This window comes from Perognathus longimembris, chromosome 9 (genome assembly GCF_023159225.1).
Source record: "Perognathus longimembris pacificus isolate PPM17 chromosome 9, ASM2315922v1, whole genome shotgun sequence".
NCBI lineage: Eukaryota > Metazoa > Chordata > Mammalia > Rodentia > Heteromyidae > Perognathus > Perognathus longimembris.
In genome coordinates, this window is record NC_063169.1 from 28,158,911 (window position 1) to 28,183,297 (window position 24,387).

The 24,387-nt window shown below is 41.4% G+C and overlaps 1 protein-coding gene across 1 annotated transcript; it reads right to left on the bottom strand.

Moving 5' to 3' along the window:
* Positions 1–516: 516 nt before the first annotated feature.
* Positions 517–22,020, bottom strand: C9H6orf163 (chromosome 9 C6orf163 homolog). The gene is made up of 5 exons (XM_048354610.1): positions 21,841–22,020; positions 19,891–19,985; positions 17,397–17,504; positions 6,288–6,490; positions 517–966 (listed from the first exon to the last, which is right to left on the bottom strand). The coding sequence occupies exons 1-5, from the start codon at positions 21,986–21,988 to the stop codon at positions 534–536; spliced, it is 987 nt and encodes a 328-aa protein (XP_048210567.1). The 5' UTR covers positions 21,989–22,020; the 3' UTR covers positions 517–533.
* Positions 22,021–24,387: the final 2,367 nt, after the last annotated feature.

A 24,387-nucleotide genomic window follows, 5' to 3' on the forward strand; every position in this document is an offset into this window, starting at 1 on the left:
TTACATTCAGGTCCCAAATTTCAAATATTGTCTCACTGAATTGGAGGGGAAATCATTATTTTTGTCAAACAGTAATCTCTCTACTGGAATTAGCATGTCCCTCCCACAATAGGGGCAATCTAAGAAAATGGTCCTTTACTTCTCATCTACCCAACAAACACCAACGTAGTTATGTGTCTGGTATAGATACAAATAAAGCTGGACACCCTGGTATGTTCAGGTGCTCTCAAGAAACATTTCTTCCTAATCAGTTTGATTTCTTTCCTTTAAACTTCTGCTCACTTTTGAATATACTTTTGTTTTGGTGGTAACAGAACTTGAACTCAGGGCCTTTTGTTTGCTAGGAAAGTGCTCTACCACTTGAGACACACCCTTGAATGTGCTTTTGAATATTTTGGTGTTCCATCAAAATATTAGCTTACAGTCCAATAATACCCGAAATAAAACTAAGGATCAATACATGGTGTGGAGTACATTTATTTTGTTTTGGGGATGAATGCTCTCTTTCATAGGGACATTTCAGCTGACAACTTCTAATCAAAAACAGGCTCATCCTCCTTGATAACAAGATCAGGTGTTTTCTTCCTTTCTGGAAGAATAAAATCAGCATGCCCTGGTGAAAGCTTAGGGAAAGTGAAATTGATGTATTTTTGAAATGCTTCTCTGGTTTCCTCTAATTCTTCCTCTAGGAAATTCTTCCAGTTGGTCATGATTCCCAGTTGCTTGGCTATGGACAGCAGCTCTCCCTGGGTGTTCACCAGCTTATCCTTCACGGTGCCAACCAAGGCCTGATGCATCTTCTCAGCTTTCTGGAGCACCTCCTGTACCTCTTCTTGCTTCTGCTTTTGAGCCATGCCATAGTACATGTTAATTTCATGTTCCTTGGCCTTTATCAGCCGGCCCATGCTCTCCTTTTGGTCCTTCATAGCTGTTGCACCACTACTCAAGAACTCCTCCAATGCCTTGCTAGAAAACATCATACAGATTTATAAATTAGTCAGTTGTTTTGCCTTTAACAAAAGATGTAAGATAAATCACCATGTCATTGGGTCTATCCTAAGTAAATAGGCCGGTATGGATAAGTGTTTAGGCAGCATTAGCTATTAACAGCCAATTAAAAAATATTTCCTACTGAGTGCTGGTGGATCACACTTGTTACCCTAGCTACCCATGAGGCTGAGATCTGTGGATCGAGGTTTGAAGGCATCTGGGGCAGGAAAGCCCATGACACTCTTTATCTCCAATGAACTACTCAGAAAAAGCCAGAAAGGGTGTTATGGCTCAAGTATAGAGCACTAGCCTTGAGCACAAAGAGACTTAGGGACAGCTCAGGCCCCAAGTTCAAGTCCCAGGACTGGCAAAAAAAAAAAAATGTATTTCCTGGAACAAGGAGTCTGCCCATGGAACTCCTGTTGTGGGCTGGGGAGAAGTCATTAGTCCAATGTCTAATGACAATTTTGAGGCTCTGAGGCTGTCTAGCCAGAAACATCAAGAGTGGATTATGCTTAAAAATAAAGAGTCCAGACACTGGTGGCTCACATCTGTAATCTTAGCTACTCAAGAGGCTGATATTTGAGGACTGTGGTTTGAATCCAGCCTGGGAAGACAAGACCATGGACCTCTTATCTCCAATTAAACACCAAAAAGCCAGAAATGGAGCTGTGGCTCAAGTGGTAGAGTGCATCCTTAAGTGAAAAAGCCAAGGGACACCACCCAGGCCTTCAGTTCAATCTCTAGTATGTGCTCAAAACAGAAAAAAATCTAGGGTCAGGTTCCAAACTACCAGAGAAAGTATTTCTTTCTGACAATCTAATGGCTTACATTTAACCAGAGGGAAGATAACTTTACCTTCACCGGTTAGATTTAACATTAATCTTGATTATTTTTAACTGAGCTGAGGCATGAGCCTTTGTGCCCAGCTCTCTTTTGGATCTCTTAGCATTCTTTCTCATTATGTCTTGAAGGTTGTTGAAAAGGTTAGAAGATGTGTTGCTTATAAAGAAAAGTACCTTGTTGTTCCTTCTATCCTACTTATTAAGTATGATTTTTCACTTTCCTTACGTATGTTGCTAACACAGCGTGTTTTTAAACCCCTTTTCTATATGCATCAGTAAAAATACTAGCTCTCAAGACAGTCAGAACAAACAAAGCATCTTCCCCATTAGCAACTCTTAGCTATGGTGAAATTTGTTCCCGAACTCATTTATACATAAATGGAGCCAAAGTGAACAGAGCAGATCATTTGCCTGGATAGCCCATAATAGGCTATTCACTCATTTCCATTTGAACACCAGGATTATTAGCTCTATTTCAGATGTAATCATTGTGTTCACAATATATTTTCCTAATATATTCAGATCTTTTATCCAGGATTCTGGGAAGCCATGGCTCCAGGGCTGGCTGGAGGACCAGTGGGCTCCTAGGCAGGTGCTGCAGCAGAAGTGATGGGTATAGAGGTGACACACAATTCCAGTCTCCTCCAGCATCTTAGAGTTATTAGTACTCTTGCACTTCACTGGCTCTGTTTATTACACATCTCTGCTCTTTCTGTTCTTTTTCCTCTCTCACAAATGGGACTTCCATCTTCTAGCACTCGACCCAAGCCAATTTCCTCAACCAACACAACAAAAACCCTGCCTTGCCACAGCCCCTAGCCAGACTTTGCTTAATCTTTCTTGGACTTTGAACCCCCCTAGTACTAAGTGTTATTTGTAGCAGGGTGTACTCAGTCTTGCTCCTGAGGGGTGACCATGCTCTGGTTACTTCACATAGCACTGAGGAAGGGCCTTGGTTACTTTCTTTTTTCTTTTTCTTGTTTTGGGACAGGGCCTTATTTTGTAATGCAGGCTAGTTTGGGTTACAAGTTTCCTCCTCCCCCCCAGCCTCCCTAGTACTGGGATGACAGGTGTACACTATCGTGAAAGATCAGGATTTCATTGTGGTAGAGCTCAGTGCTTCCACCCAGAAGACACATCGACAATCTCTGGTGAAGTGGTCTAGCGCTCTAGATAACTTACATAACTTCCTATAGAGCAGCAGAGGATAATAGGAGACCACAAGCTTTGGCACCATAAAGGCCAGAGTCCAAATTAAACCCTGTCATCTTTCCAGCTAACCTTTGCCAGTTTGTTTCATTTCTCTCTAAGACTGCATCTTAATCTGAAGATAGACAGGATGTTACAATGCTCAGGGAGGGATTTGAGAATCTGATGAGGAGTATACAAAAGGCTTTGTGTATATTGAGTATTGAATAAAGGGTAGTTGTCAGGAATTATAGCCATGACCACAAAAATTCCTGAGCAGCTGCTTCATTCATGTCTTGCCTTGAGCTACAAAACAATTAGACCTTTTCCAAGTGGGGATGTTTAATTCTTTTTAACTTAAGAGAAAGAGTCTAATGTTTTCTTGACAATCTCTCTAGAGTCCAATCAACTTAATCCATGCATTTCAGAAATTTCTCATAAGTAACTTCTGAATCCCTGTCTTAGATGAAAATTGATAGTTAAACAAAGGAGCTCCAGTAGAATTTTAATCAGAGGTCTCTACAAATGTTAAAACAGCAACAACAACAACAACAACATCCTTGGAGTCAACCAATGTTTGGAAATGAAATCTGGTATGTGGTAGAATTCAGCTGATCACAACAAAGGTGGATCTTGTTCAGTAAATACAAGAAAGGCTGGTCCTGTGCCAAGTGCTTGAGAAACATCCCTGGACAAAACAGACATTCTAATTGTACATATTCAAACAAAACCATGGCAGTTCCCTAAGCTTAGTTTATTGCCTCAATCAAAGATGCACATTGAAAAGCTTTCATTTAAGTGTCACAGAGGAAAGGGCGGAGGTGGGGGGGGTAACAATAGACAAAGCCCATGCGTGGAAGTGAGGAGTTGACTCAGAGACTGAAGGGGAGAGGGAGAGAGGGAGGAAGAAGATTTACCTTCCTCTGCACTGGACTGCTGATGGGAAATGATTTAACTTAAAGCATGACCTCCCCCCTTACAGCCCTATCTTAGAACTGTCCTTACTGCTGACCCCACTGAATCATCTCCTCTCCCCTTACTCCTGAAGAAATATATCAGCACTTGAGACCAAGGCCACATCTGATGCTGATGCCCTGATGAACACCGATACTGCAGAGACCTTGAAACTCCTCAGTCAAAATAACATTGCTCCTCTATCCTACCCCTATCTCATCCACTTTCAACTGCTTCTCCTGACTGCACTCTTTCTGCCTAATATTTATTTATTTATTTATATTTTTGCCAGTCCTGGAGGCTTGGACTCAGGGCCTGAGCACTGTTCCTGGTTTTTTTTTTTTGCTCAAGGCTAGCACTCTGCCACTTGGGCCACAGCACCACTTCTGGCCACTTTCTATATATGTGGTGCTAAGGAATCAAACCCAGGGCTTCATGTATATGAGGCAAGTACTCTTGCCACTACGCCATATTCCCAGCCCCCTACCTAATATTTAAAGAGACCCTAGTTATAAGGAGGGTATTCCATTTCCCCTTCAGATGGGCTGAAGGACACTTGGTCACCCTTCCCAGGCTACATTCCCAAATGAAGCTGGCTTGTTGAGTTCACTTTTTACCCTTTCTTTATTCTGATACCCTCATGATTTACAAATGCCCTTCCACAGGATGCTGCCTCCTCCAGACACCCTCCCTCACCCTCCTCTTCTACCTCCACAATGATTATTGTCAAGGTCAAAAGGGAGGTGCCCTGAAATTGCCAGCACCATGGCCCTCATCTCCTCCACAGAGGATACCTTTGGTCCAGTTCGAATGAGAAATGTTTTCACTTGTTAATTATCTACAATTGAATATGTTTGTTAAGTCAGGCAGCAAAGACAAAGGGAGGAGCCACAACGTAGAGGGCCAAACAAGGAGGTCTCTATGTCAGTTCTATGGTCACAGCTCAGGGGTCATGAGCAAATCACTTAACATCTGCAAACTGGTTTTCTCTTGCTTCAGACAAACTCTGAAACTCTGGGCTGTCCATACATACATAATGATGGATGACTTATGTAAAGGGAATTGTGATTATGTACTCTTTTATGTCTATGAAAACATGAGAATGTATGAGAAGTGTGACTCTATTATGAAAAATAACTTCCCTGGCAGTTGGCAGGGAAAAGCCAAGAGTCAGGACATGCAAGTTTTGCTCTATACTTTTTCATAAAGTCAGCCTTTTGGGCAACATAGATTAGTTTGTATTGAGAATAATAGCAAGAAGTAACACCTACAGTAGAGTATGAGCTAGGATAGGGAATGGGAATGTTGAGTTTTATGTGTCTATGGACAAATATAGCTTGATTTTTCTTATTCTCGGATAGTACATTAAAAATCATGTTTAGCCCTTTTGAGAAGAGGGATGAGATATGACTGAGGAAAACCATTTGAAACTTCAGAAATAATGGCAAATTCTATTCCCTTCTGTTAGGTTTTTCTATATCAGAAATATTTACTTTACTACTCCTTTGAAATCCACACACATATACTTCAATGCATTAGATATATTTCATAATAAAAATGTAAAAACCAGCTGGATATGGCTATGTATTCTTGTAATACAAGTTCCAGAGGACAGAAACAGGAGGATCACAAGTTGATACCAGCCTGAGAAAAGTTAGACCCTTTATCAAAACCCAAAATAACACTGACGGTAGGGATGGGAGGGAGGAAAATAGGAGACAATGATAGACTGAGTGGCATTGATCAAAATGCATTAGACTTATAATCTGACATATGTTCCCTCTTCATACTACATAATAACAAAATTGGAGAAACAGCTGGGCTCTGGTGGCTCAAGCCTGTAATCCTGTCTTAGGAGGCTGAGAGCTAATAATCATGGTTTGAAGCCAGTTCAGGCTGGAAAGTCCAGAAAACCCTTATCTCCAGTCAACCAGCAAAAAGGTGGAAGGAGCTATGGCTCAAGTGGTAGAGCACTAACCTTAAGAAAAAAGCTCAGAGACAGGGTTCAAACCCAGGCTCTGGGTTCTAGGTTCAAACCCAGACTTGGCAAGCATACACATATACACATATGCCCACCAAAAGCAACAACAACAACAAAAAACAAAAACAAAAGAACAATCTTTAGTACTGATATACAAACAGATAGACAAATAGGTAGACAGACAGATAGGTAGCTAGATGAGAGGTAGACAGTAAACAACACAAAAAAAACCTAGTCATGTCTGCCCCTATACACCTTAACCTCTCCCTTTCCACAGGAAGATTTTGATAGAGTCAGATATGGATTTGCAGGTGAATTCTGTGGAATACCATCTTTGAGTCAGTATTGCTTCCTGGGCGATGAGCCTTTCTTCTTCTCTGGCCTTATTCACAGCCTCCAGCTTCTCCCGGTGGCACTCCATCATGATCCTCTGGATTCTGTGGACCATACGTTGTTCTGCAGCCGAATGTTCTCTCTGCATTTCTGCATCCATGTTTCGAAACATTTCCATCTTGGTTTTAGCTTCTACTTCCTTTAGCAAAGGAAAAACTCAGTTTAGATGTGTAGGCTTTAATGTTGTAAAATGACTCTTGAGGCTTAGCTGTGTAAACCATGATGGAATGTGCACCTGTTAATCTGATGAGTGAAGCACTGCACATCCTGTGAAAGACTTCCATGTACATGCTATTAAATAAAATCAAAAGGATCAACGTATGTAGCATAAATATACATGCTATAAACAGATATGCTAAAAATTATGTTGAAAGGAAAATAGATGGGTTAAGGACTTTTTAAAAATTTTAGTGCTGAGGACTGAACTCAGGGCTTCACACATGCTAAATAAGTATTCTACATTCCCAGTACCACCACCAGGTCTTTCTTTTTCTTTCTTTCTTTATCCATCCTTCCTTCCCTCCCCTTCTCCCTCCCTCCCTCCCTCCCTCCCTCCCTCCCTCCCTCCCTCCCTCCCTTCCTTCCTTCCTTCCTTCTTTCCTTCTTTCTCCCTTTTTTTCTGGTGCTGGTACTGGGACTTAAACTCATGGCCTCACACTCGTGCTTGTTTTGTTTTTTGAGGCTGGAGCTCTACTACTTAGGCCACACCTACACTTCTGGCATTTTGCTAGTTATTTGAAGATGTGGGTCTTGAATTTATCTGCCCAGGCTGGCTTTGAAACATGATCCTCAGATCTCAACCTTCTGAGTAGCTTTGTGCCTAGACTTAGTGTGTGTCTTTTCTTTTTTAATTGTCATATTATGATCACACATTTATTAATAGAATTCTATGTCAGTAAGTAAGTCTAGTAAACTTCAGATATAACTATTTTGCCTCCTGAGCGCCTGCAGGGTTGGAGAGAGCCTGAGGCTCAGACAGAAGACAGGAGCACATCACTGCAGTTTCAAACAACCTGCCTTCTAGTCCTTGCCATTGTTCAAGCCTTGCACCTTCTTCATGGAGGGACAGGAGCTCCAGTGCTGTGGAGCAGAAGCACCTGTAGATGGCCAAAAAAGAAAGGAAGCAGACCAAGATTTGCAGAAAAGAGCTCACAAACATTCCTAGAGGAAAACCATGTTATCATTTTGGAAATGCCTACCTAACTCTACTGTGTACCAATACATTGGAGGCCCAGATATTACAAATATTGGAGGGCTTATACCTATGTTACTAGAAGGTTCACTGTGAGTGAAAGAGACCAATGACCTAACTGTGGAATGAATGCTGTGATAGAAATACACGCAAGAAAGAAAATCTGTCCAGTAGTATCAACAGTTCCTTTTTCTCTCTAATTAGGAAAGCCATCAAGGGAACATAACAAAAATGCCATTTCACCTGGCAAGTCAATGAAAGAATGAGGTGGTAGTGCTCTACCACTTGAGCCATAGCTCCTTCCACCAGGGTTTAACACTACCAGTTCCAAGCCAGATGCTGGTGGCTAACGCCTGTAATCCTAGCTACTTAGGAGGATGAGATCTGAGGATCATGGTTCAAAGCTGGCACAGGCAGGAAAGTCAGTGAGACTCTTACCTCCAATTGACTACCTGGATACCAGAAAAGGCACTGTGGCTCAAACTGATAGAGCGCTAGCTTTGAGCAAAAAAAAGTTTGTGAATAGAGCCCAAATGCTGAGTTCAAGCCCAATGATCAACAAAACAAAAAGAAAATCCCCCCACAAAATCTGTCAGTTCCTTCCTCCATCTCTTGCTGAGATACTGGACCTTTCAAGAGATTCACTTGTCAATTTAATTTCATTCTAAGATCCTAGACACAATCTTATAAGGTAATTATATAAACGCGTGTGTGTATATACACACGGATACACACATATGTCCTTCTTTCCTTCCTTTGTATAGTACCCTCCCACCCTCTCTCCCCCATCCTTCCCTTCTCTCCTCCCTCCTTCCCCCCCTTCTCCCTTCCTTCCCTCCCTCCCTTCACTCCTTCCTTGCTGCAGAATCTCTTCTTCAAATGAAATCTTACTCAGAACAGAAAGGAATAAAAACAGTAAGAATTCTCCTGGCTAGAGATTCCCCAATCCCCACTAGTCTCTTGATGGGGAAATGCTTTATTCTCATAATTCCAGGTTGCTCCCATGGTGTACTGATACCACCCCCCACCCCCCACCCCCCTGCCTGGGATGCTTTCTAGTCCTCAGGAAAACTTCACCCCTGACTTATCTGAAAGTACAGGACTGATACCTCTACCATAGACCCTCGAACAGGACTGTTGGCATTGTAAATCCCACGCAGCCCACGTCAGACAATAAATCCCCAGCAGGACAAGACAAAGAAATTCCAAAGGAGAGTCTCACCCTAGGATGTATAAACACCTAAAACTCCCCCACTCCCCACTCTTTGTGTTTCCAATCCTGCTTGTCTTGAAGCCATGACTAAAGCCTATCCTGAGGGGTCTCGGCCCTCTTTCTCTCCTTTCATCCACTTGGTCTTTCCTAACACTCACAACTCAGTTCCCTAATATTCCTGTCTAGGGAGACCCAGGAGCCAGCTCCATTTTCTGTGCCTCAGAGAGAATCCTTATCTGAAGCTGCAAGCCAAGAGAACTCTTGAGCTTCAAGGGGAACTGAACTTGATTTTTTTGGCTTTTAGAAAATTATTTATCCTGTGGTTGTACCTACACTATCTCTGTATCTTATCTGAGTATATTGGAAACCATGTATACTGGTATTAGAACTAGGATATTGAAAGGGGATAACAAAATCGAGAGACACAGGGTAAAAAAAGAAAAACAACTACAAAAGCAATATTTGCAAAACCGGTGTAAATGAACTGAACAAGTCATGGGGGGGGGGGAAGGGAAAGGGGAGGAGGGAGGGGGGATGAGGGACGTGGTAACAAACAGTACAAGAAATATATCCAATGCCTAACGTATGAAACTGTAACCTCTCTGTTCATCAGTTTGATAATAAAAATAAAAAAAAAATGTGGGCCAGAGACTAACTCATCAAAAAAAAAGAAAATTATTTACACAAGTTAAATATTTATTACTGAAGGATTGACTCCCATCCTGTTTTCCCAGGTGCATACAGATAGCAGGCAAGGCACCAAAGGTTAGTGCAGACCACCTGACTCCAGCAGGGCAATCTATCTAAGCCTGGCTATAAACATCCCATAGTGGGCCCCCATCTCCCTTGACCTAACAGCTTTTACACTAACCTCTGCCTCCTTTTTCAGACCTCATAAAACCCAGTTCTTGTCCCAGCTCCTACATAGTCTCCAAGCCTGCCAGAAGGCTGTGTCCCTTGCTGCTCTATTTCAATTTCAATGAACAGTCCTTTCCCATGGAAGATCAACTGCAGCCTGTTTCCTTCCTTTCTTCTCCATTTTCCTAACATATGGTGCTGAAACCTGGGAAAAGTACCAGGAGTAACTAGGTCCCCTCCACCCACCTCCTGGCTGCCTCTCATTGAACCTTTTACCCTCTTTACCCTTCTACTCTCTTTCCAAGGCTTCTTCCAATTGGGAGCACAGAGCCCCCTGTGCCTCTTTCTTCTCCATCTTCTTCATGCTATTCCGGCTCTTCTGTCTCCAGACTCTGATCTCCAAGCAGGAGGCTCTTCCTCTTTGATGATCGACTCCACCCACCATCCAAAAGCCTTCAGGACAACATAACCATCTGCCATCTGTGACAGAGGCACCCTGACACAGACCGGGGGATTCTGAGATTTCCCCATAAAACTGGGAATTAGAAGTCCCCTCACAGACCTGGGGATTCTGAGAAGTCCCCCACTCCTGTCTGCAGGGTCCCTAGACACTCCAAGAGTTTCTCATGCTTTGCTGACCCCCTGACACCCTTTAATTGGAACATTGAGGATGCTCTCTTCTAATTATTGGGCACTTATTCATTTGCCTTCCCAAAGCATCAGGGATGCCTGAAAGAGGTGGGACAGGCCACTCCCATAGTAATACCAGATTTTCCAAAATGGGCTCTAAATTGTCTGTTCCCAGAGACATCCCTTGCCATGCCTGAAGTCTAATCTTAAGACTCTCAGGTTGACTGATTTAAAGTAAAAAAAAAAAATGATTTGTTTGTCTACTGAAATCTGGCCTCATTATTATATAAACAATGGCCACCATTTGCCTGAGTTCAGAAACTTCAATTTGACTCTTACTGTTTTAAACAATTCTCCAATGAAATGGTGAGGGGTCCAAGGTCCCCTACACCCAAGCCCTCCTCTACCTCTGCTCCAGAAAACTCCCTCTGTTTTGTTATGTTTTGCCCACCAGTCCTTCTCTAATCTCCACTTGAGAACCCTCTCCAGCTCTCCTGCCTTGCTTACCAAGCCATTATGTGCCATGAGCCTTCCAACCATCTCCTCTAGAAAAATAACTCCTTATCTTGTAACAGCTACATCTGATTTTCTCTCTTTATTTATTTATTTATTTATTTATTTGTTTTAATTTTTTTTGGGGGGGGAGCCAGTCCTGGGGCTTGGACTCAGGGCCTGAGCACTGTCCCTGGCTTCTTCTTGCTCAAGGCTAGCACTCTGCCACTTGAGCCACAGTGCCACTTCTGGCCATTTTCTATATATGTGGTGCTGGGGAATTGAACCCAGGGCCTCATGTATATGAGGCAAGCACTCTTGCCACTAGGCCATATCACCAGCCCCTTTTATTTATTTTTTAGTATATTTTTTCTTCTTTATTGTCAAAGTGAAGTACAGAGGGGTTACAGATTCATATATAAGGCAAGTATATTACTTGTTACCTCCTCCCTCATTTTTCCTCCATCTCCCCCTTCCCCAGTTTCCTCCTTCCCATGAGTTGTACAGTTGGTTTATACCAATTGATTTTGTAAGTACCGCTTTTGCAATGGTTTGTCTTTTTAATCCTTTATCTCTCATTTTTGGTATTCCCTTTCCCTTGCCTAGTTCTAATACACGTCTATACATTATCTGGGGTACTAAGATCAGTTACAGTAATAGCAGGAGTAAAACCACAGGAAGGGAATACAAGAGAACATAACAAGGTGTTCATTTCACTTAGCATTATCTTATGCATTCATATGAGCATAGCTATTGAGTTGCTGTGCTCTTCTGCTATGTCTATTCTAGATATGTACTAATTATTCCCTATGAGGGAAACCATAGGTTTTATGTTTCTTTGGGTCTGGGTCACTTCACTTAGTATGATTTTTTCCAAGTCCTCCCATTTCCTTATGAATGGGGCAATATCATTCTTTCTGATAGAGGCGTAGAATTCCATTATGTATATGTATCACATTTTCTTGATCCACTCATCAGCTGAGGGGCATCTAGGTTGGTTCCATATTTTAGCAATGCAGAGCTTCTGCACAGCAGAGGACCTAGCTTGCAAAATAAACAGAAAGCCCACAGATTAGGAGAAGATCTTTACCAGCCATACAGTGGACAAAGGCCTCATATATAAAATATACACAGAACTCAAAAAGTTAAATTCCTCCAAAACAAATATTCAAAGAACCAATGGCCCCCTCAACAAATGGGCTAAAGACTTCAAAAGAGACTTCTCTGAAGAGGAAACGAGAATGACCAAGAGACACATGAAAAAGTGCTCTACATCACTGGCCATAAAAGAAATGCAAATCAAAACAACACTGAGATCCCACCTCACCCCAGTAAGAATGTCCATTATCAGGAAAACTAATAATAACAAATGCTGGAGGGGATGTGGCCAAAAGGGAACCCCACTACATTGTTGGTGGGAATGTAAACTTGTTCAACCTCTCTGGAAAGCAGTGTGGAGGTTCCTAAGAAGGCTAAACATAGAGCTCCCCTACGACCCAGCAGCCCCACTTTTGGGCATCTACCCAAAAGACTACAAGCAAGACCACACTAAAGCCACCAGCACCACTGTTTGTTGCACCTTTCTCTCTCTTCTTCCCTCCCTGTATTTCTCTCTTTCTCTCTTTCTTTTCTTCAGTCCAGAGATCCTTTCCTCCTCTTTGTCCTTATAACTACATTCTTGCTATTTGCAGTTGGTCAGATTCTCTAAGCTAAAATTGTCCATCTGCTCCAAATAAACTCCTGTTGCCCTTTGTCCCTGTGCCTGCCTGCCTGCTGGGGTAGCTGACACAGGTGGGGGTGGGCATAAGCCTCCAAAGGTAAAACAGCCTGCTGATGGCCCTACTCAAACTCTCTTCAAACAAGTCCCTCCAAACTTACACATTTCCCTGCCCCCTTCTCTGGCTAATACACCTTCTTCCCTTCTAGACCCTAAATAAACAGGCCTCTGTTCTGGTTCTTTCTTTAATCTGTCACTGACAGTGATTGGTTAACAGCTTCTCTCTTTTACTGCTCTCTCCTTTTCCCATGCAAAAATCCCATAATAAAAACAAACCAGTTCTTTTTTGTCTTTGGGACTCAGACAATAATAAAATCCTTTTCTCTTTCCCGAGTCCACTCACTCCAGAATCTGGATTCTAAATTTCTCCCTTAAGGCAAACTCCCCTAGGAGACTTCAGAAGAAGAAGCCTCTCCCTCTCACCTCTTCCCTAGCCAATTGCTCAACATTCACTTTCAGTACCTTCATTTGCCACTTCCTCCCCTTGAAAATGTCTACAGGTTAAAAGGGCTGCCTCCTCGTCTTAGAAACCTGTTCGGCAACCCTCCCACCCTGTGCCAATTCTCTCTACAGGCCTGGAGACTGAGACCTAGGAAGAGATAAAGGCACATGGTGGTCTTTTCTGCAACCTCCTCTCCTCTTCCACCAAGATTACTCCTCTTCTGGAGGGGGGGTAAAAGATCTATTCATATACTAATATGCCTCATTATCAAAATTGTTTTAAAGGTTTTCTGTTCTTGTAAGCAATGTTTTTATAAGCATGGAGATTCTGTTAAATCTTGAGTTTTGCCTTGCATTTTGTTTGGTATTGCCTGTTATTCTAGCATTGGTCATGTGGTTCTATCATACATTGCCATTAGAATTTCAAAACATAGCCGATTTTCATTTTGTTTTTAACCTAGACACATATTAAAACTTTTCTGTGTGTGTGTATGTGAACATGTTCAAAGTTATCTCATTGCAATCCATAAAAACTGTCATAATGGTATAAAAAAGTAATCTTTTTCTATTTTTTGGTATTGATACTTCCTAAAATTTATGTTCCCTGACTGCAATTGTAAATCTTGTGTCAAAGGAGCTAATTATCCAGTGTGCTGTTTATTAAAAGGAAAAAGGTTTTATTGAGGAAAGTAGTAAAAGGAATGACACCCAGCTCCACTCCTAGCCAGCTGCAATGAAGAAAACCAGTAAGGAGATTAAAAAAAAATGTAAGCAAAGAGAAAAGTTAGTAGAAAGCCTTGGAAAGGAAAACTGAGGAAACAAAAGAAAAAAGGATTCCTTTGGATAAGAAAGTATTTGGGAAAAATTGTTGTAAACGTTTGTTACAAATCCCATAAGGTTTGAGTATGTAGCAGATGGTATGAGTATGTCTTAAAAGATAGAACTTATGGGTCTGGGAATGTGGCTTAGCAGTAGAGTGCTTGCCTAGAGTCCCTAAAACCCTGGGTTCGATTCCTCAGCACCATGTAAACAGAAGAAGCCAGAAGTGGGGCTGTGGCTCAAGCAGTAGAGTGCTAGCCTTGAGCCAGGGACAATGCTCAGGCTCTGAGTTCAAGCCCCAGGACTGGCCAAAAAAAAAAGATAGAACTTACAAGTGAGTAAAGTTGATATGTAATTAAGTTGGTTGTGATTTATATAAGGTCAAGATTAATACACTGATGTAAAACTAGCATCTATGGTTTGTGCACTATTAAGTTCGTCACACAAAAGTAAATGGCAGTAAACTGAAGTTCATTTAAATGTTAGTTTATGTTAAGGTTCTTCAAATGAACACTTTTTTTTTTTTTTTTTTTGCCAGTCCTGCAGCTTGGACTCGGGGCCTGAGCACTGTCCCTGCCTTCTTTTTGCTCAAGGCTAGCTAGCACTCTGCCACTTGAGCCACAGCGCCACTTCTGGCTGTTTTCTATGTATGTGGTGCTGGGGAATTGAACCCAGGGCTTCATGTATATAAGGCAAGCACTCTTGCCACTAGGCCATACTCCCAGCCCTCAAATGAACACTTTTTAACTCAAATGTCACTTTTCCCTGTTTAAATTAGTAACATAAAGTACTATGTTCAATAAAAACTAGATTGTTTAATCAGTTGCTGTTTTAAAACTGTCATGTTTACTGACTGATTTTATCCCAAGTCACATTTAGTCAGACTCACAGAAGGACAGAGGACTCTTACAAGTTTGTCATATTTAACTTTGATTCTTCATAAGTTTTAGGTAAGCTCTGCTTAAGAGTTATTTCTATTTGATCTTGTTGCTTGAAGTGGGAATAAGAGGGGCACAGACTCTATTACCATCTCCAACATAGGATTCAACTAACTGGGACATGTCATCTCAGCAACAAGCAATGCCAAATATCATCCCAGCAAGGAGAAGAAACCTCCCAGTCCTTCCTGGACAGTCCTGGAGACTATAGGCCACACAGAGGCAGTTGGGAAAAACTGCTCAGTTAAGAGGGGATGGTCTTAGATCCTGAATAGTCACTTTGTGCCTGCCCTCTTAAAACTAATCAGAGCTGGGACTTCCAAAGAAAATAGTTCATAAGCATGCCCATCTAATACCCATACCTGTCTACCTTCTAACTGGACAGGAACTTACATTCTTGCCTTTGTTACCTGCTATTTCCATTTCCCATCCATACTATACAGTTCAGTTACATGGACATTCTTCCTTCCCTATAGGCCACAACTGGGATTATGCTCCAAATGGAAGTTTTCTGGCATGTGCCCAGGGTATGCTTTCCTGTGTCATTCATGTTAACTGGTCCTGCCACTTTGTCAGCCTTTTGCATGATCTCACTTTTTTCAAGTTCCTCTTTAACAGGATAACAACCCTCACTCAAGACATTACCTGGTAGCATGCCAAGGCCATCCTGTTACTGCAGGCAACTGGAGGCTTTGTTTACAGCACCCTACCCTGCCCAGTGCAGACCTCGACCCTGAAGACCCCAGCCCCAGTGACTCCTTGATGCCCCCATGTCAGCAGGAAGTAGCCAGAAAAGACCATGACGTCCCTCAACTTTTTGTATTTCTTCAGAGTTTCAAATGATGGGAATCTGCTTTGTTCTCATAACTCCATGCTGTTCCCTCTCAGCCCATTCTTTTTGTGTATCCAAAGATCCTATATGAAGGACTTGCCTCTCTTTTCTAGGCCCATTCTTTCTATGTATGTGAAGATAGAATATGAAGGATTGACCCCACCCTGTTTTCCCAGGTATATACAGATACCAGGCAAGCCACCAAAGATAAGTGTAGACTGCCTGGCTCTAGCAGGGCAATGTGTCTAAGATTGGCTGTAAACATTTCATCACGGGCCCAACTGAAAAGCCACCCCCACCCATACCCTTGACCTAATGGCTTTTTCATTAATCCCTGCCTTCTGGCTCAGACCTCGTTTCTGAGCCCAGCTTGACACAGTCTTCAAGCCCTCAGGAAGGCTGTGTCCCTCCCTGTTCTATTTCAGTAAACAATCCTCACCTTTGTAAGATCTAGTGTGTTCTCTTTCCTTCCTTTTTCCTCCATTTTCCTAGCAATTACAAGGACAACAGGTGTGGCTCAATGATAGACTATCTACCTAATGTATATGAGGCTGAGTTCAATTCCCTGTACCACCATAAATAAATAAATAATCCATAGGCTTCATATTCTTTTCAACTTGTCCCTCTGATTACTCCAGTGGTAAAAACTTTCAAAAATGAAATAGGCAACATAAGAAATTAAGTCTAAAAGAAGCCTCGCTAGGCATATTTTGAGGATCTAAGGAAAACATTCTTGGTGTTGAAATGTTAGGTTTGCTACACTGAAGAAGGCTTTTATTCTTTAATTACTAAACTTTTTGATAATAAGACATTTCAAATGTCAATTTGCTAAATATTTTGTGTGTGTGTGTGTGTGTGTGTGTGTGTGTGTGTGTGTCTTCTAGTCCTGTGGCTTGAAATCAGGGCCTTGGCACTTTCCCTGTGTTGTTTTCTGTCTTTGTTTTCTCAAAGCTAGTGCTTTACCACTTGGGCTACAGCTCCACTTCTGGCTTTTTTGCTGGTTAATTGGGGATAGTCTCATGGACTTTCCTGCTCAGGTGGCTTTGAATTGAAATCTTCAAATCTTAGCCTCCAAAGTAGATATAATTACAGATGTGAGCCACCAGAATCCAGCTATTTCTAAAACTTGCTTCACACAAAGAGGATAATGAAATATCTTGATATTTCTTGACAATCTAGACTCACTAGACAAGCAGGCATCTCTGCCCATAGAGCTCAGCATCTCTTCTATGCAGCGTCAGTATCTTTCTGTCAGCCTCTGCAAAACATCCCCATTGTCTTGGCAAAGTGGCTTGGCTCACTCCTGTAATCCTGTCTACTTAGGAGGCTGAGACCTGAGGATCACAGTTGCAAGCCAGCTTGGACAGGAAGGCTTATGAGACTCTTATCTTCAACTAAGCATCCTATGCTGAAGTGCAGCTATTGGTCAAGTGGAAGAACACTGGCCTTCAGTGAAAAAGCTAAGACCCTGAGTTCAAGACCAGTAGTGAGGGGCTGGGAATATGGCCTAGTGGCAGGAGTGCTTGCCTTGTATACATGAAGCCCTGGGTTCAATTCCCCAGCACCACATATACAGAAAATGGCCAGAAGTGGCACTGTGGCTCAAGTGGCAGAGTGCTAGTCTTGAGCAAAAAGAAGCCAGGGACAGTGCTCAGGCCCTGAGTCCAAAACCCAGGACTGGCAGAAAATGAAACAAAAAGAAAGCCCAAAACCCAGTACTGGCACAAAACAAACTCCTGGACTTTGCAAGTGATTAATTTTGCCCAAATTCCCTTTGACAACTTAGCTACTCACTTTTCTTTACTAACCTAAGTGATTTAAGATAAGAAACCTCTCCTAAAATAACAACAAACCTGTAAATCTCTTCGATGTTTCTCTTCCAAAACCTCAATTTCAAATTTGTGTCTAGAATCCGCATCTTCTAGTGCTCTCTCCACTGCTTGTTTTTGTAGTTCATTGGCCTTTGAAATAAAAAGTCCATTTATTAATATATCATGATACACAGAGAACGACTTGTTATTTGGTATGTTGGTATTCATGTTTATTACATAATGGCAACAACAAACATAGGGTTTCTAGGTGCTCGTTCTATTCCCCTCACACTTCCCATAGCAGCTTGGCTCCCTTAGCCAGAGATGGCCAGCACATCTCATTCCTTGGCTAACTCCTGCATCAGGAGTTGTTGACAATGTTATTCAGTTGTTGTTTTCTCGTTGGCACCTTAGTTAATGTGTGCTCATCACAGTCTGGAACATGGTGAAAGGATGTACAAAACTAGAAGAGACTGAGTAAGGAGGCTGAGTACCACCTGGTGGTTCAGAAAGAAGTCCTGCTATTTAACTGAAGAGAATACTTAGAATGGTCGATGTGCTTACATTTAAATTGTAAGCTATTCAGAAAAGTTTCCCCTTATGTTAGGAAGAATAAGGAATTGATGGCTCATAATCAATTGGAACTTTATTAATAATAAAAATGACTCAAGTCCGGAGCTGGTGGCTCATGCCTGTACTCCTCGCTATTCAGGAAGCTGAGATTGAAGAACTATGGCTCAAAGCCAGCCCCAGCAGGAAAGTCCATGAGACTCTTATCTCCAAGTAACCACCAGAAAGCTAGAAGTGGTGTTGTCTAGTCTTGAGTGAAACAGAACAGGTACAAGCACCCAGGCTTTGAGTTCAAGCCCCACAACTGACACACACACAAAAAAGACTCAAATTTTGCATTAGACTATTTTGTATGTTGAAAATACATATTTACCAAGCTTTTGCTAGCATTAATACTGGACAATTACAATATTATTTTCTGTAATCTATTTTAGGAAGAAATAAAAAGTATTCTCAGTGCTGTACTGTGGCTTGTCCTGACCTGAAGGTGATTTAATACTCTCTCTCCTCTCTCTCTCTCTCTTTCTCTCTCTCTCTGTCTCTGGGATTTGAACTCAGGGTCTTGCTTTACAACTTAAGCTACACTCTCAGCCCTTTGTTGCTTTGGTTATTTTTCTGATATTGTTCCATGTTTTTTTATTCAGTCAAACCTGGACCATGATCTTTCTGCTTATAGTCTTAACTGTATAGCTGTGATTACAGGTGCCCCTGACACACATGGCTTATTGAGATGGGGCATTGCTTGCTTGCTTGGTTTTCCTTTCTCTTCTTTTCCTTTCTTCTCTCTCTCTCTCTCTCTCTCTCTCTTTCTTTCTTTCTTTCTCTCTTTTCTTCCTTCTTTCTTTTTTTAAATTTTGTGGTACTAGGGTTTGAACTCAGCTTCACATGTAAGTAAGTATACAGGTGCTCTACTGCTCGAGCCACACCTTTAGCACTTTTTGCTCTGGGTTTTTTTGTTGTAGTGGTGGTTGTTTTGAGATAGGATCTCTATTTTTCCCATGCTGGCATAGACTGATGTCCTCTAATTATGCTTCCTGTGAAACAGAGGTAAGTACACACCACCATACCCAGCTATTGATTGAGATAAGGCCTTACAATCCTTTTGCCTGGCTGTCTCTACTCCTCAGTGGCTTGGATTATAGGTGTGAGAGCCATTGAGCTTGGCCCAATTTAATTCTCTTTAGGTAGCCACATGTCAATCTATACTGGGAAGAAGTGAGGGCTACAGTTTTAAGGTTTCACTCAGTTCCCATTGTAGCCCCAATCTTTAAACTGGCCCTATGGCACTCAGCAATCACAGGCACAAGGTATTATAGATTTGGTTTTCTTTTTATTTGTTTTGTTTCAATGGGGTATCAATATGTTGCCCTGGCTGTGGTCTTGATAGGCTCAATTGATCTGGTTCAGACTCCCAAGTAGTTGGTACAGCAACTGTTCACTACCATACCAGCAGTATGAAGGATTATGGAGACAGAGGATGCAAAGAGAATTAGACCAAGATGAAGCTTTCGTTAAAAGCAGGCATCTAGTAGAAGTGCATTCCATACTGCACAAATAGATGGCCATTACTGTAGTATGTTAAATAGGAGGTCATGATGCACTTTTCCTATTTGTTATTGAATGAGAATAAGAAAGGCAGAAATCAACTACAGAAAGAGCATAGTCTAAACAAAGACTCCTGATGGGGGCCCACTTCTTACTGAGTAGCTACTGTGTGCCCTCTAGAATCCTAGATGATGGGCATCATTCATAGTTGAAGAAGCCACCTTTCATAGCTGAAGAAGCCAAGACTACAGAGGCTCCAAGAACTTTCCCTGGATCCCACAGCTAGCAAGATTCAGTCCATTCTGTCAGATTCTATACCCTGCACTGTGTCCTACTGTGCTGTATTTATTGTCTCACACAAATCCAGAGTGAAGAAACTGTAAAAAAGATGTTCTTCAGGTTGGTTTTTAACTTCTTTTACCTGATCCCATACTTTAGCTTCTGCTTTTGCAATTCTTTCTTGGAGTTTTTCTTCTCGAAACTGCTCTTCATGCTTCAGAATATTTGCCCCAATATCTGTGAGTTTGAAGAAAAATGATCACAAATCGAATTATTTTAAACCAACTAGGAGACAGATCTTTTTTTCTTTGAATTTCACATGCTAAGCAACACACCATACCATTGAGCTACAAACCCAACCAGTACAGTTTTCTTTAAAGATATCCATCAGAGGGGGGAGGGAGGAATGATGGAGGAGGAAACAAACAGTACAATAAATGTATCCAATGCCTAACATATGAAACTGTAACCTCTCTGTACATCACTTTGACAGTAAATAAGAAAAAAAAGATATCCATCAGAAGGGAAAATTTCCCCCTAACTGGTCATGAGAAGATGAATCAGGCAGCAATGTCAGTCCTACTGTACCCAGTCCAGACAGCAGGCAACTTGGGTAGTTATGTGAAATAAATACCCCACAGAAAATGGACATTTTGGGAACCCAAGAAAAAAGGACAAGACAGGGCTGGGGATATGGCCTAGTGGCAAGAGTGCTTGCCTCCTATACATGAGGCCATGGATTCAATTCCCCAGCACCACATATACAGAAAATAGCTAGAAAGGGCGCTGTGGTTCAAGTGGCAGAGTGTTAGCCTTGAGCAAAAAGAAGCCAGGGACAGTGCTCAGGCCCTGAGTCCAGGTCCCAGGACTGGCCCTCCCCCCCCCCCAAAAAAAAAGAAAAACAGAAAAAAGGACAAGACCTCAGAAGATATTAGCACATCATTCAGCTCCTCTCTCTGGTGCTTTCTGCTTCAAGAGTGCAATCCAAATGTCATCTTTAACACATTATGAATGTATTTCCTCTAATGTGTGGATCTTCATGGATTTTACCATCTGTGGAATGAGCTCGGGGCTAGTTTACTACTTCTCTGTCAATGTTCTAATTTGATTTCTAGATAATAAAAACCCATAATAATACCCTCTCTAGCAGACACAGTAGTAAGCTTATAAGGTTAGAGGACCACACCATATTTTTTGATTGGCCCGGGCAGAGCTGGACCTGGTACCAAGAACTGAGTGCTTAGAGCTGGCTGAGTACTCATCTGAGTAATTGTGGGAGGTGGCTTATAAATGATGAGAAACAAACCCTTTGTGTATTGAAATCAGTGATTTTTCACTCTAAAATCTTTTCATTCATTTCTCACATCTTTACTCACTTTCCACGTAATTGTTTTGACTTTTTTTTTTTTTTTTTTTGCCAGTCCTGGGCCTTGGACTCAGGGCCTGAGCACTGTCCCTGGCTTCTTCCCGCTCAAAGCTAGCACTCTGCCACTTGAGCCACAGCACCGCTTCTGGCCGTTTTCTGTATATGTGGTGCTGGGGAATCGAACCTAGGGCCTCATGTATCCGAGGCAGGCACTCTTGCCACTAGGCTATATCCTCAGCCCTTGACTTATTTTTTTATTATATGTATATATATTCTCATGCTATTTTTATGTTTCTATGCTTGTCATTAGCTACTATTTAGGAGCTACATTCTTTCACTTGTTTATTGGGGTATTGTATAGAAAAATATCCTCTCCTCTACATATGGAAAGTCTCAGAGGCCAAGAGTGAAAGAATTCACATTTACATGATGTTCTAGGGGTTATAATAGACACAAATACTTCATTAAAGCCTCATAACAACCAGAATGAAACATAGAAGGGAATAGAGTGAAAGGCTAAATATCCTATCTCACTGCTAAGTGGAGAAGCTTAATTCCAACACAGACCCTTCCATGCCAGATGCCTTCCAGGGACAAGCAACTTGGGACAAGAAAACGCTTATAAAAGTCTATATAACATTTTTTTAAAAGAAGTTTATATTACTGGAAGAATAAGATAAAATGCTACTAAATGTTAGGACAAAGGAAAAGAATCCAGTCACTTACCCAGGATATCTTTGTGAGTGTAAAAGCGTGTCTTAAATGGCTTGTATTCATAGATCCGTTTGAAGGTCTCCCCAAAAGGGGCTGGTGGAACTATTTTATTGCAAACAGCACAACAAACAAAATTCGTATAATCTGGATTCTTTATCATTGTTAAGTTTTAGCTTCTATTTATAGCTAATCTTAGGATAAAAAATAGTTTTAAGAGAAGCCAAAAGTTTAGAAAGCTGAAAAAGGATTAGGATCCTAAGAAAATGCTAGAGGCTGGGAAGGACAAATTGTCATGATCAGGTCGTAGTTACGAGCCGAATGTTCAAGTATGGTGCTAAAAACCCTTGCCATAAGGCATGGGCACTGGATTTGAGCAGATTTAACTGTTTCAGGTCTTGCACAGTTGCTAATTAGCAACTGTTGCTAGGTAAGACAGGCTTTGCTCATAAAAGCAACTTGAAATAATGGGAAAAAGCAGCATGATGAAGCCACTCATTTTCTGATAGTATTAGTCTGCTGTAACAAATTAGCATAATCTGTATGCCTTAAAGAATACAAAGTTGTTCTCTGGAATTTCTGGAGTTAAAGTCCAACATGAGTCCTGTAGGGCTAAAAAATCAAGATGGCAGGAGAGCAGGTTCCTTCTCCATGCATGTTCCTTCTCCATCCTGTTCTCTTGTGGTTTCCATCTTCCTAAGGCCTATGGTTTAACATCAAATGGCCATTCCTCTTGCTTCTGTGGTGACATTGTCTCTTCCTCTCATCTTCTGCTTCCCTCCAAGGACCTTTTGTGATTCTACCAGTCCCATCTAGAAAATCAAAGGCAATCTAAAATCACACAAGGCCTCTATTTTTATATAAGGTAATCAGAGATTAGGCTTCAGAAACTAGGATCTGGACATCTTTGCACAAGAGTATTATTTGGCTGATCACACTTTGTTTCAGCAGAGTTGTTTGGTTTTTGTTTTGTTTTTTGCCAGCGCTGGGGTTTAAGCTCACGGCCTGGATACTGTCCCTTCACTTTTTTGCTCAGGGCTGGAACTTTACCACTTGAACAATACTTCTTCTGGCTTTTTGCTAGTTAACTGAAGAATCTCATAGACTTTCCTGCTGGGGCTGGCTTTGAACTGTGATCTTCAGATCTCAACCTCCTAAGTAGCTAGGATTAAAGGTGTGGCCAGCTCAAACAGTTTTTTTTGTTGTTGTTGTTTAAAAATAATGTATTTTGGGGCTGGGAATATGGCCTAGTGGTGAAGTGCTCGCCTTGTATGCATGAAGCACTGGGTTCAATTCCTCAGCACCACATATATAGGAAAAGCCAGAACTGGTGCTGTGGCTCAAGTTAGAGTGCTAGCCTGGAGCAAAAAGAAGCCAGGGACAGTGATCAGGCCCTGATTCAAAGCCCCAGGACTGGCAAAAAACAAAACAAAACAAAAAAACAAACAAAAATAATGTATTCTTCTAAGGCAAACAATTGAAGAAGTGCTTTAATTTTTTTTTCCAGGTTTAGTCAGTTGCTGGGGATTGAACCTTGGGTTTTCCAGGTTACTTATAATGTGATGTTTTGTTATGGCAATAAAATTGGGAAGAATGGTATCTTAAAGGAAACATTGCTTTTATTAGGTCAATATTCAAAATTATTCTATCTGGCTTTTAAAATCACAGTAAACCAAATTGTGCTTATGAGTTTTAGATAAACATCATGAGAAATTCTGCCTATTAACATTCAGGCAAAAGATTATATTCATCTACTGAAACTTTAAAACTGCTTAGTAGTGTCATACACAGTATTTGCCAGGCACGCCTCATTAAAAAATGAAATAGTATCTTCAATGAAATTAGTCTCAACAATAGAATTGTTAAAGGGCTCTAAGCTAAATGTGTCACAAGTTATCCTAAAATTCCTTTATGGATCATATTTCTACTGACTTAGATGGCTTGGTAACTGAGTCAAGACCTTATACAAATCTATCATATACCAGGCTTGAGGTAAACAACAACAAAAACGGTTATTGGGATTGGGAGAGAGGTAAGGAAGAGATAAATTTCTACTGAAAACAGATTACTGCATCCATGGCTAATTATCTGGGCCAAGAATGCAGTCCATCTGTGTTGATTTGACTCCTAAAAAACCTTGCCCAGAAGAGTGTAAGCCCTTGATTTTCTTAGGACTGCTCTTTTTGAAAACTGAGTCTTGCATCATGATACCTACTCAGTGCCTGGCGAACTGAAAGAATTGGCCACTCTATGGAAGATAAGGCTATAAAACCCATCAGTAATTTCACTGTGTGCTTTAAGGACTCTTTGAAAGCCAACTGAACAGCTTGTGGATTTTGGCAAACAACTCTTCTATTAAGAAAAGCAATCACTCCCCTGAAAAAAAGGCCACTTACCCTGTAGTTAACAGAGGTTTACTTACCAAGATTTGCTTTAAGACCTGATCTGTCAATTTTGTTCACTCTCAAGCAAATTTCCACAAAGATCCTTTTTAACCAGTTCAACTCCATTGTAAATACTGTAAACACTATATCTTCCCTGACCATCCCCTTTTAAACACAA

Bases quoted from the DNA above. Each gene is read 5' to 3' on its own strand.
- C9H6orf163 (XM_048354610.1), bottom strand. From the start codon at position 21,988: ATGATAAAGAATCCAGATTATACGAATTTTGTTTGTTGTGCTGTTTGC. The intron at 19,986-21,840 runs GTAAGTGACTGG...TCAAACTCACAG, and splicing joins CACTCACAAAGATATCCTGG to ATATTGGGGCAAATATTCTG. The intron at 17,505-19,890 runs GTAAAAGAAGTT...TTTATTTCAAAG, and splicing joins AAGCTAAAGTATGGGATCAG to GCCAATGAACTACAAAAACA.